At 48.5% G+C, this 12,590-nt stretch overlaps 1 protein-coding gene across 1 annotated transcript in view; it reads right to left on the minus strand.

Moving 5' to 3' along the window:
• The window catches only part of GPT2 (glutamic--pyruvic transaminase 2), a 58,318-nt gene extending 49,274 nt beyond the window's left edge, over positions 1–9,044 (minus strand). The window contains exons 1-3 of the mRNA XM_063946012.1: positions 8,714–9,044; positions 5,096–5,185; positions 3,713–3,821 (exon numbers count right to left, since the gene is read on the minus strand). Coding sequence (XP_063802082.1) covers positions 3,713–3,821; positions 5,096–5,185; positions 8,714–8,959 — 445 coding nt within the window. The 5' untranslated portion in view covers positions 8,960–9,044. The remainder of the gene's footprint in view (positions 1–3,712; positions 3,822–5,095; positions 5,186–8,713) is intronic.
• Between the last annotated feature and the right edge of the window lie 3,546 nt (positions 9,045–12,590).

The raw sequence follows: 12,590 nt of genomic DNA on the forward strand, positions 1-12,590 counted from the left end.
ATAGTAAATGGGGACATGCAGGTAAGCATCCTTGATGCCCCGGGATACCATGTAATCCCCCTCGTCCAGGCTTGCAATAACCGCCCTGAGCGATTCCATCTTGAACTTGAATTTTTTATGTATGTGTTCAAGGATTTTAAATATAAGAAGGGTCACACCGAACTATGCGGTTTCGGTACCCCAAACCGTGTGGAATAGTAACCCCGTCCTTGTTGAAGTAGGGGCACCTTGAGTATTACCTGCTGGGAATACCGCCTATTAATTGCCTCTAGCACAGCCTCCCTGCCTGAGGAAGTTGTCAGCAAGGCATATTTAAGGAAACGGCTGGGGGGAGACATCTCTAATTCCAGCTTGTACCCCTGAAATACTACTTGAAAGAAACAGGGATCCACCTGTGAGCGAGCCCACTAATTGCTGAAATTTTTTGAGACGGCCCCCCACCATACCTGGCTACACCTGTGGAGCACCCGCGTCATGCTGTGGACTCACAGGAAGCGGGGGAAGAATTTTGATTCTGGGAACAGGCTGCTGGTGCAGCTTTTTCCCTCTTCCCTTGTCTCTGTACAGAAAGGAAGCGCCATTTGACCCGCTTGCTTTTCTGAAGCCGACAGGACTGTACCTTTTTCTGTGAGGAAACCTGAGGTAAAAATATTTCTTCCCAGCCCATTGCTGTGGATACGAGGTCCCAGAGACCACCCCCAAATAATTCCTCACCCTTATAAGGCAGAATCTCTATGCGCTTTTTAAGTCAGCATCACCTGTCCAGTGACAGGTCTCTTATACCCTCCTGACAGAATGGACATTACATTCATTTTGGATGCCAGCCGGCAAAATATCCCTCTGTGCATCCCTCATATATAAGACGACGTCTTTAATATGTTCTCATATTAGCAAACTAGTATGCTTAACAGGGTCACCGACCACGCTGCAGCAGCACGATCTGCAGGTTTCAGTCTAGTACCTAAGTGTGTAAATACAGACTTCAGGATAGCCTCCTGCTTTTTATCAAAAGGGTACCTTCAAAGTGGCCGTTCCTAAAACGGCAGTGCCACCTTTTTTTTTTTTTTTTTTGACAACCGTGTGAGCGCCTTATCCACCCTAGGGGATACCTCCCAGCGTAACTTATCCTCCTGGCGGGAAAGGGTACGCCATCAGTAACTTTTTATAAATTACCAGTTTCTTAACGGGGGAACCCACGCTTTTCACGCACTTCATTTATTCATCTGATGGGGGAACAAAACACTGCCTGTTTTTTCTCCCCAAACCTAAAAACCCATTTTCAGAGGTGCTTGGGTTAATGTCAGAAATGTATAACACGTTTTTTATTGCCGGAACCAAGTCACGGCTGTTCCTAGTGGATTTTGTATATGTCTCAACCTTGTCGACACTGGAGTCAAACTCCATGTCGACATCTGTGTCTGCCATCTGAGAGAGCGGGCGTGTTTGAGCCCCTGATGGCCTTTGATACGCCTGGGCAGGCGCGGGCTGAGAAGCCGGCTGTCCCACAGCTGTTACGTCATCCACCCTTTTATGTAAGGAGTTGACACTGTCGGTTAATACCTTTCACCTAACCATCCACTCTGGTGTCGGCCCCACAGGGGGCGACTTCACATATATCGGCCTCTGTTCCGTCACCATATAAGCCTCCTCATTCAACATGTCGACACAGCCGTACCGACACACCGCAGACACACAGGGAATGCTCTAAACGAGGACAGGACCCACAAAAGCCCTTTGGGGGGACAGAGTGAGAGTATGCCAGCACACACCAGAGCGCTATATACTGCAGGGACTAACTGAGTTATGTCCCCTATAGCTTTATATATAATGTATACTGCGCCTAAATTTAGTGCCCCCCCTCTCTTTTTTTAACCCTTTTCTGTAGTGTAGACTGCAGGGGAGAGTCAGGGAGCTTCCCTCCAACGGAACTGTGAGGGAAAATGGTGCCAGTGTGCTGAGGAGATAGGCTCCGCCCCTTTTTCGCGGCCTATTCTCCCGCTTTTTATGGACTTCTGGCAGGGGTATTTACCTCATATATAGCCCCTGGGGCTATATATTGAGGTATTTTAGCCAGCCAAGGTGTTTTTATTGCTGCCTCAGGGCGCCCCCCCCCAGCGCCCTGCACCCTCAGTGACCGAAGTATGAAGTGTGTGAGAGGAGCAATGGCGCACAGCTGCAGTGCTGTGCGCTACCTTGGTGAAGACTGAGTCTTCATGCCGCCGATTTTCCGGACCATCTTCTTGCTTCTGGCTCTGTAAGGGGGACGGCGGCGCGGCTCCGGGACCGAACATCAAGGCTGGGCCTGCGGTCGATCCCTCTGGAGCTAATGGTGTCCAGTACCCTAAGAAGCCCAATCCGGCTGCAAGCAGGCGAGTTCGCTTCTTCTCCCCTTAGTCCCTCGCTGCAGTGAGCCTGTTGCCAGCAGGTCTCACTGAAAATAAAAAAATCTAAGACTATTACTTTCTAAGAGCTCAGGAGAGCCCCTAGTGTGCATCCAACCTCGGCCGGGCACGAAATCTAACTGAGGCTTGGAGGAGGGTCATAGTGGGAGGAGCCAGTGCACACCAGGTAGTCTAAGATCTTTCTAGAGTGCCCAGCCTCCTTCGGAGCCCGCTATTCCCCATGGTCCTTACGGAGTTCCCAGCATCCACTAGGACGTCAGAGAAAAACATTTTAAAAGTACAATCTTCTATTTATATGGAGCCTAAGGGGGTGACTCAGATCTGATCGCGGGCGATCAGATCCTAACTGCGCATGCACCGCAATGCACAAGTGCTTCGGACAGCAACAACGGGCAACGCCGGTCAGCGACGGTGCGAAAAATCCGATCACACGGGCGTTCACAAGGTGATTGACAGGAAGAGGCCGTATGTGGGTGGCTACTGAGCGTTTACTGGGAGTGTTCTGGAAAACGCAGGCGAGCCCAAGCGTTTTTAGGGAGGGTGTCTGACGTCAGCTCCGGACCCATCGCACTGGAGGAGTCAGTCCTGGGCTGCGCACACACTGCACAAAGTAGATTCTTGCAGCTCAGCTACACATGCGATTACACACTTGCACGGCGAATTTACACTCCCACTGCAGGCGGCGACTATCTGATCGCAGGACAGCAAAATTGGCAGCCCAACAATCAGATCTGAATTAGGCCCTAACATTGCGACTGCTGATCAGGGTGTGGTTCGTTTTATCGACAGTATCTAGGTCGACAATGTTTAGGTCGACAGTCACTAGGTCGACATGGATGGAAGGTCGACAGGGTTTCTATGTCGACATGTGCTAGGTCGACAGGTCTAAAGGTCGACATGAGGATTTTTTTTTTGGTGTCGTTTTCTTCGTAAAGTGACCGGGATCCCAAATTAGTGCACCGCGTCCCCTCGCCATGCTTCGGGCAAGGTGCCTTCGCTTCGCTCGGCACACTTTACCGTTCCAATCGTAGTCCACGTGGATCGTTAAGTATGAAAAAATCCCCCCCAAATTTTTTTTTTAAAAAAACTCATGTCGACCTTTAGACCTGTCGACCTAGCACATGTCGACCTATAAACCCTGTCGACCTTCCATCCATGTCAACCTAGTGACTGTCGACCTATAGTGGTCGACCTAAACATTGTCGACCTAGACACTGTCGATCTTCAGACCGGATCCCGCTGATCAATGTGCAGAACAATTATGACAATGTAATAGAAACAGTGATAGCCCAGAAATTGAGGCAACGCACCCAGGCTCTGTCCTCCGCAGGACTGCAGGATTCTGCTGGCTCTTTCTTTAGCGTCCTGTGGGAAACGTGGATTATCCAGGAGATCCGGATAAGTACAAAGCGCCACAACCTGCAAATACAGCATGACAAAAATTTGTTTTACAATTAAAGATAGATTCTATCTAAGGAGCAAAAAAAGGAAAAAGAGGTAATGGTGGCGCTGGCAGGCCTGTGTGTGTGTGCACCCTGGGATTAGCTGCCACCTGGTGAGGAGGTAGCCGGCCTCCTCAACAAACAAAGCAATTAGGAAAATTACCAGGTCGGCGCTTAATACCAATTGGTGAACACAATGATAAAAATTAAACCAATTTAATGACAACAAATCACAAAAAACACATAAAAATAAATAAAATTATACATAAACAGGACCACAATATAATAATATACAGAGGATACAGAGAGAAGGAGCCCCAGTACCTACTGCCAATAAGAACTGAAGTGTGTCCTCCCAGCAGCTTATCAAAAACCATTGCCGGTAATTGCTACACTTTCTAGCGTGACTGATTCATTTAGCCCCTCGGATCACACTGGGAACACCTGAATTTGGTGAACATCATTCCACCAATACTGAGAGTGGAACACGCTGTACCGGTATACTCACACTTTGCCGGAGGAGAGAGCGGTCGTTTAGCTGACGCTACCAACTACTCACGCCACGGACGAGTCCTACCGCTGACGGATGTCTCACCCGTGCTAAGGGTGATCGAGAGCGGCTATGCACGCCGGTACCATTGCGGTACAACAAGAGAAAATACCGTCCAGTTTGTGAGTAACAGCTATCCCTTTACTGCTTACCTCTGCACAGTCCACACTAAAATTGGCAAGTGATGAACTTTTCCCAATTGGAAAACAAATTATAAAGTGAGGACACCTATATGCACAATTGTGCTAAGTACTGTTGTGCCTTTTTACATCTTGGCAAGAAAACTTCATGTAGCTAAACAGCTAAAAAAGAATTATCCTTTAACATAGGTACTGTGACGGCCCTCTGAGTATACCCAATTAAGGTTCAATTTACTGCTTAATTTAGAGGTTCCTGGAACCTCAGTTTTATATTATTATATTGTGGTCCTGTTTATGTATAATTTTATTTATTTTTATGTGTTTTTTGTGATTTGTTGTCATTAAATTGGTTTAATTTTTATCATTGTGTTCACCAATTGGTATTAAGCGCCGACCTGGTAATTTTCCTAATAGATTCTATCTAAGGGCTTGGCCTAATCCACACAACTATACTTAAAAGCATCAGCTCATAAACAGTCTGCAAACTCCAGGGAAAGAGTGCAAAGCAGTCCCACAGCCGCAATGAGATACAATGGGCAAGAGACAATGCCGGACGGTTACCTGACGGAGAAAAGTGATTGGCTGCTGTCCCATTGCGTGGGCGTCACCGATGTTCGCTTTGATGACCTCATCAAATGGTTTCTTGATCCCCTATGGAGAATGGGAACAACAGATCTATTATAAGGCTTTGGGTAGATAATATACAGTACAAAAAAAAACCACACAACTTATGACATCACACCTAGTAATGATGACACTTTATTTAAATCTATCCTATGTATACATATGCATTGTGTTTTCAATGCCGTTGCCTGATACCCGCAAAAGTGCATGCTCCCTATAGCCACCGTCTATACCCCAGTGTCATCAACTACCCCAGTGTCCCCTAGTGGCTGAATGAGAAATTCTGCTTCCTGATAGTTTTATTGGTCACTGGGGGAGGGGATTTCTACCAAAATGCATCTGAGCAATAGGAAACGTCACGATTATTAAGAGACACCCTACTACGGACTCCTGGAAGAGCACTCACTGGCCTGCAGATATGTCGTGATTATGCAAACCACGCCCACGTATTGTCCCGCCCACATGATGAAGATGACATCATCAAGGCGCATAAAAATTGGTTGGTGCATAAGGATTGGTGCATTGGTTCCTTACTGTGCTACGTGGCACGAGTGATGTCATCAGGTCCCACGCACCTAATTTCTATATGCGGACTTCGCATCTCTATGTGGCCAGACACAAATATTGGGTAAATATAATGGAATTGTTAACTATGAGTTACATTAAACACCCAGTTCTGTACTACATTACAGTTTGCATACCATGTTTTCACATGAAAACCCGTGTGCTTAAAAAAAAAAAAAAAAAACTAAAATATAAAATAAATAAATAGTCCATAATATTATTCATGTGAGAACCTGGTATCGCTGGGAAGGATAATTTCTCCTACTGCTGGAAGATACAGCATGTGTCAGGGGGTCTATATTTAGACGCTGCCCCCCTCACATCACCCATACAAAGATAATTTGAATGTGTATCCGGTGTCAGTAGCGCTGATGGGGGGGCTCAGATGTTGCCGTGGCAACTGCATTCCGTACAAAGAGTCTATTGTGGATCAGGAATTATTTCCAGAAATACTCACTTTGCCCAGATCCCCCCCTCACATCAATTCTGCTCTTCACAGAATCTTCCTATTTCTAACGCCTCTCGCGGTAAACATTGTATACTTTGGGTTGCAAATTCAAAATTGCATATATACTTGTTTTCTATGCAACGCACCCAACTCGTGTAAATGTGTGCTGAACGCAGCGCAATGCACAGCCATCTAACATTAATGGACATCTGAAGACTTTTTACGAACTTAAAGCAAAAATTACAAGTTACTTTTATTTTTCTTACATAAGCGCATACTTACAATGAATTTATACTGAGGGATCCCTCAGCACTGGGGTATTACCAGCATTAAACGCTACCAGTTTACTGGAAATCGAGCATCTTGTGCTCATTTACTAAATGAACGTGATGTAAACCTGACACATCACTCTGCAATGAGAAAGGTCATCTACTAGGGGAGTACAATGTAAGCAGAAATCTAGTAGTAGGGTGCAATTTGGTCATTATTATTATTACCAGTTATTTATATAGCGCACACATATTCCGCAGCGCTTTACAGAGAGTATTTGGCCATTCACATCAGTCCCTGCTCCAGTGGAGCTTACACTCTATATTCCCTACCACATGCACACACAGACACATTCATACTAGGGTTAATTTGTGTTGGGATCCAATTAACCTACCAGTATATTTTTGGATTGTGGGAGGAAACCGGAGTACCTGGAGGAAACCCACGCAAGTACGGGGAGAATATATAAACTCCACACAGCTAGGGCCATGGTGGGACTGGAACCCATGACCTCAGTGCTGTGAGGCAGTAATGCTAACCACTACACCGTCCGTGTTGCCCTAACGGTCATGTAATAAATATCACCCTTTCCAGGGGAAACGCAATGTAAGCACCAAGTAGTAAATACCACCCTCCCGGAGGAAATGGAATGTTCACACAGTGTTTTAAATACCACCCTCCCGGGGAAAATGCAACGTAAGACCAGGGGAAATGCACTGTAAGGACGGTGTAATAAATACCACCTTCCGATGGGGAAGGGGGGGGGGGGGGAAATGCACTGTAAGGACCATGTAATAAATACCACCCTCCTGGGGGAAATGCACTGTAAGGCTGTAAGGACCATGTAATAAATACCACCCTCCCGGGGGAAATGCACTGTAAGGACGGTGCGGATGACAGCTGGGGGAAGGGGAGCAGCTGCAGGCTGATGCAATCACTACTAGTCAAAAATGCAGATGTATTTTCACCTGGTCTGTCAGTGAAAACTTGCACTGACTGCAGCATAATGGCCAATGACGCCCTGTGCACTACTACTGGCCTGTGCCATGCCCCTGTGCACTACTACTGGCCTGTGCCATGCCCCTGTGCACTACTACTGGCCTGTGCCATGCCCCTGTGCACTACTACTGGCCTGTGCCATGCCCCTGTGCACTACTACTGGCCTGTGCCATGCCCCTGTGCACTACTACTGGCCTGTGCCATGCCCCTGTGCACTACTACTGGCCTGTGCCATGCCCCTGTGCACTACTACTGGCCTGTGCCATGCCCCTGTGCACTACTACTGGCCTGTGCCATGCCCCTGTGCACTACTGCTGGCATGTGCCCTGTCCCTGTGCACTACTGCTGGCCTGTGCCCTGTCCCTGTGCACTACTGCTGGCCTGTGACCTGTCCCTGTGCACTACTACTGGCCTGTGCCATGTCCCTGCGCACTACTACTGGCCTGTGCCCTGTCCCTGCGCACTACTACTGGCCTGTGCCATGTCCCTGTGCACTACTACTGGCCTGTGCCATGTCCCTGTGCACTACTACTGGCCTGTGCCATGTCCCTGTGCACTACTGGCCTGTGCCATGTCCCTGTGCACTACTGGCCTGTGCCATGTCCCTGTGCACTACTACTGGCCTGTGCCATGCCCCTGTGCACTACTGGCCTGTGTCATGTCCCTGTGCACTACTACTGGCCTGTGCCATGCCCCTGTGCACTACTGGCCTGTGCCATGTCCCTGTGCACTACTGGCCTGTGCCATGTCCCTGTGCACTACTGGCCTGTGCCATGTCCCTGTGCACTACTGGCCTGTGCCATGTCCCTGTGCACTACTGGCCTGTGCCATGTCCCTGTGCACTACTGGCCTGTGCCATGTCCCTGTGCACTACTGGCCTGTGCCATGTCCCTGTGCACTACTGGCCTGTGCCATGTCCCTGTGCACTACTACTGGCCTGTGCCATGCCCCTGTGCACTACTACCGGCCTGTGCCATGCCCCTGTGCACTACTACCGGCCTGTGCCATGCCCCTGTGCACTACTACCGGCCTGTGCCATGTCCCTGTGCACTACTACTGGCCTGTGCCATGCCCCTGTGCACTACTGTCCCTGTGCATGCTGGCACTCAGGGCTGGGCACAATGCATCCCCTGGGACCCTCCCTCCTATCTATCCCGTAACTCTGCCTATGGCTCTCCGGCTGCAAGTAAATTACCAGTCCCAGCGAGACACTCTTCCCACCATCACAGCATGCTGCGACTTCTAGTCCCCCAGGCTGCCTATGGGGCACTCACCTGCTGCAGCTCCCTCTCTATCTCCCCGGCCTTCAGCACGATGGGCCCCCGCACCGCGTACTCCACGGCCCGGACCTGCGGGTTCATGGACTGCAGGGTGAGGATCCTGTCCCGTGTGCGGACCACCGGGGCCTCTGCGGCGTTGCTGCTGTACGGCCGGGGCCCCTCTGGGGCTCCCCGGAGACCCTGCGGCCATGGGGCCCGGCCTGCCAGACCCCGCAGCACGCGTCTCACTGACCCCCTCATGTCACCACTGCACCGGGCATAGGAGAGAGAGCAGGATCCCCAGGCTGGCTGGGTACCAGCTGCGTGCGCCGCCGGGGAGGACTCTGGGAGATGTAGTCCGTACAGACACGTGGTACAGCCGCAACGGATAGCGCACTGGAGAACTGAGAACTACAACTCCCGGCATGCAGCGCCGCATTGGTTAAATGGCGGGAGGTCCAATTGGCAGCAGGGACAGGATAACAATGCTGTGCTGTCACTGATGCAATGTGTGTATTATGTGCCCAGTGCACTATTGTGTCAGTAATATACAGTGCCAGGGACCCCTGTCCTTAAAACTGTCCTTACTGACATGTTTCTGAAATGACAGTAACATCTCCCAAAAAAATGCCCTATTAATGATAACACTGAAAATGCTGAAAAACGGTGTTATTAAAATACCTGCACTGTTAAAGTATTATTGGGGTTTGGAAATAAAGGAATTGCAATGCTAACCTAACCCGAACTCTGTGAAATTTACCCTTTAGCAACTGTTTGGGGTAAATTACTAAGCAAGCCGCCATGTTTAATCTGGAAATTTAAATCAGCAATAGTATTGTAAGCAATGCATGGCGCGTTTCGCTTCTAATACCATAGCAGTTTTACATTTCCGCGTCAAGCCGCCACTTAGTACTACTTTTCATACCTCACTTCTACGTGGAGGCACCGATGTATGGAACAAGGTGCCTCCTGATGATGGCCGTCATCAGATGGACAGGTTGTGGGATGTAGGCTTTGCTTTTCTCAGATATATATAACTTTTGTACATAGCCCCAGTGATTCCTATAGGGAGCTGCAGGAATGTGCACAGAGTCACAGACAAATGCAAAGTCAGAGAAATCAGTCATTTCTCCTCAGTTTTCGCCATACTAAAGCCGGGTACACACAAGGCGACGGGGAATTGCCGGTGATGGATGACTATAACGTTGAACGATACAGTGCGTACACACTGAATGTTATCATTCAACGACGTTGACGGGTTGAGTTGCATGTCAGCTCAATATTGTTGATCGCTGAACGGCATGCAGGAGCGCGCATCGTTTATCGACCACCAATATTGTCCCCATACACACTGGACAATATAAGCCTAAAAATAAATGATAGCGACATTTGTTTTGTTAACGTTAACTTTTTAGGCTAAAATCGCCTAGTGTGTACCCCCCTTAAATATGAGATGCAATGTTGCTAGAATGCAGGAGAAATCCTCTTTTGTTGCTTACTAAATAGACCCCTTGGTTTGATACATCTCCCCCTGAGTTTTCCTAAATACTCAGGAATAGGATTATTAATAACTGCAAATCAAAGATCTACCTTCTAAAGTGGGGAACACAGTGTGCAATCTGTTGGCCAATATATCGCACTGATGCGTATCGGATCGATATATATTACACATTGTATACGGATCGATATATCGTACACATTGTATAGTGTGTAATCCTGATCCCAGCCATCGCTCACTGAATCGTCCCATTGGATGTGCTGCACACCCAATGGGGTGATTCCATCATGGACGAAGTGGTGTAGTTACATGCAGCATGTAACGATACATTACGCTGTCGTACAGCGGACATGCAGTCAGGGCTGCCATCAGAAACTGTGGGACCCAGGAGTGACAAAATAGACAGGGCCCTACCACGTTCCCCCCCCCCCCCCCTAAAAAAAAACAGATTCTGCCGCACTGCTTCACGCCTATGTGATGTCATACATTGTGATGTTACATATAGGTGGAGTGTTGCAGACCTAGAGGAACGGTTTGCAGAGCGCTGATGCGCAGGGAAGGCTTGTTTTAAGACGTCCTCCTTGCGCATCAGACTTCTGTTGATTAACAGACTGGTGCAGCTCTCCAGGTATTGGCGGTAGGAGCCAGGGATGGGCCCCCCTCTCTGTAAGACTCCGGGACACCAGTCCCCATAGTCCCCCCCTGACGGCTGCCCTGCAGGCAGTGTGCACGGTGAATCCAATGTATCATTAAATAATATTGCTGGGTCACACTGTCGGAAAGGTATGCACCCAGCATTAATGGCAGATTAGATAAAGGACCAATAACAATAAATCAAGGGTTTGCAGCCCCTGCATGTTAATGTTTCTGATACGTGGGGTTTTCAAAGCCACTGAATCTAAAGTGCTTTCAGCTTCTGAATTGAAATGGGGCAATATTTAATACTAAACTAGGTGTGTTTTGTATTTAATATTATTGTTCTTTTAAATCTAGCGGTCAGACCTGCTACAGATGCATCAGCTTTGATCAATGTTCTTCTTGTTAACTGTAGTAGGTTTCTGTGTCCACCCTCTGTAGGGGCTTCCCTGCCGCAAAGCTCAGAAGGCCACAGAATCTCCCTGTCCTCACCGATATCTGCATGAGATATGACCTTTGTGTCCTGAAATAATGGCTAATTGGATGTACACAAACTAACAGGATCAGGGTAAAGGTGTTTACAATTCCCATTGTGTTAAACATGCATTTTGTTTCTTGGAGGGCGGAGGGAACACCCAGGCGTCTAGACAGAGCAGCTGCGATGTGGTGTCTGGCCGGCGAGAAAGAGAGGTGCCAGGTGGACTTGGTCATTATTACACGTCCAGGAATTTCTCATCCGGCCCACTGTAACCTTAATTCTCTTAATTAAAACAAATAGAAGTGGCTAAACAGCATTGCTAGTGTACACTGATGATAGGGGTGTGCGACATTTTACATTGTGTGTGACTGAGTCTGTGTAAAAATCTCTCTGATGCGAATGGGCGCGGCTTTTCCTCACGCCGTTGTGTTTCATGTGCGACTTTGTGTGAGTGTAAAACCAGTTCCTGTGCGGTTAAAGTCACGGGCCAGCCTCGCTAGAGCACTGTGAGCGACTTCTTGCAGAGTTTGTCATGTGAAGACACAAAGGGCAAGATTCCAATCTTTTTGATGCCGGCAGCCACTATTTGGCACCCAACGGAGATATTCAAATATAGCTCAGTTCGGGCGCGATCGTCTACCGGCGTCTACATTTCAGTTCACCTCGCCGGGGGTGGGGAGCTGAAATGTGTGAAAAGTGATCCCAAATGGTACTTTTCCCAATCGCGTCCATTAGTTTAGGCTTTACGCAGCTAAACCCGACACTAATGGGCACGATCAGAGTGATAGGGGGCATCGAATTAATATTGCCCCCAGCGATCTCCTGAACTTTAGACAGGAGATCGGGGGCGATAACATTTGAGTTCCCCCCAAAATGTAAAGAAAAGTGTAGTACGTTACTGCCTTTGGAGTGTCTGTTGCTGTGAGTATCTTGCACCATATGCAGGGCCGTCTTAACAGCAGTGTAGGCCCCTGGGCACAGCAATGCACTGGGCCCCCTACCCATCCTCCAGTGGTAGGGGTGGGGGGTGCTATCAGTGGCTGCTTTGATGTCCCGCGGGCAGTAGGGGGTGTTCTATCTTCCACTCAGCATGTAGGACCTGGAGCAGTAATTTCTGCTAATTACTCCTTTACTGTACAGATGGGGCTAAACTGTAGAAGGGGGCATTGGGCTGAATGAAGATTCCCTGGTACATAACTTCCTGGGTGGTAGGGGGTGTTTAATACGTAGGGGAGGGGTGGACGGTGTAGTGGGCTTAATATTTATCAATTTCCGGTGGG

This window comes from Pseudophryne corroboree, chromosome 11 (assembly GCF_028390025.1).
Source record: "Pseudophryne corroboree isolate aPseCor3 chromosome 11, aPseCor3.hap2, whole genome shotgun sequence".
Taxonomy (NCBI): Eukaryota; Metazoa; Chordata; class Amphibia; order Anura; family Myobatrachidae; genus Pseudophryne; species Pseudophryne corroboree.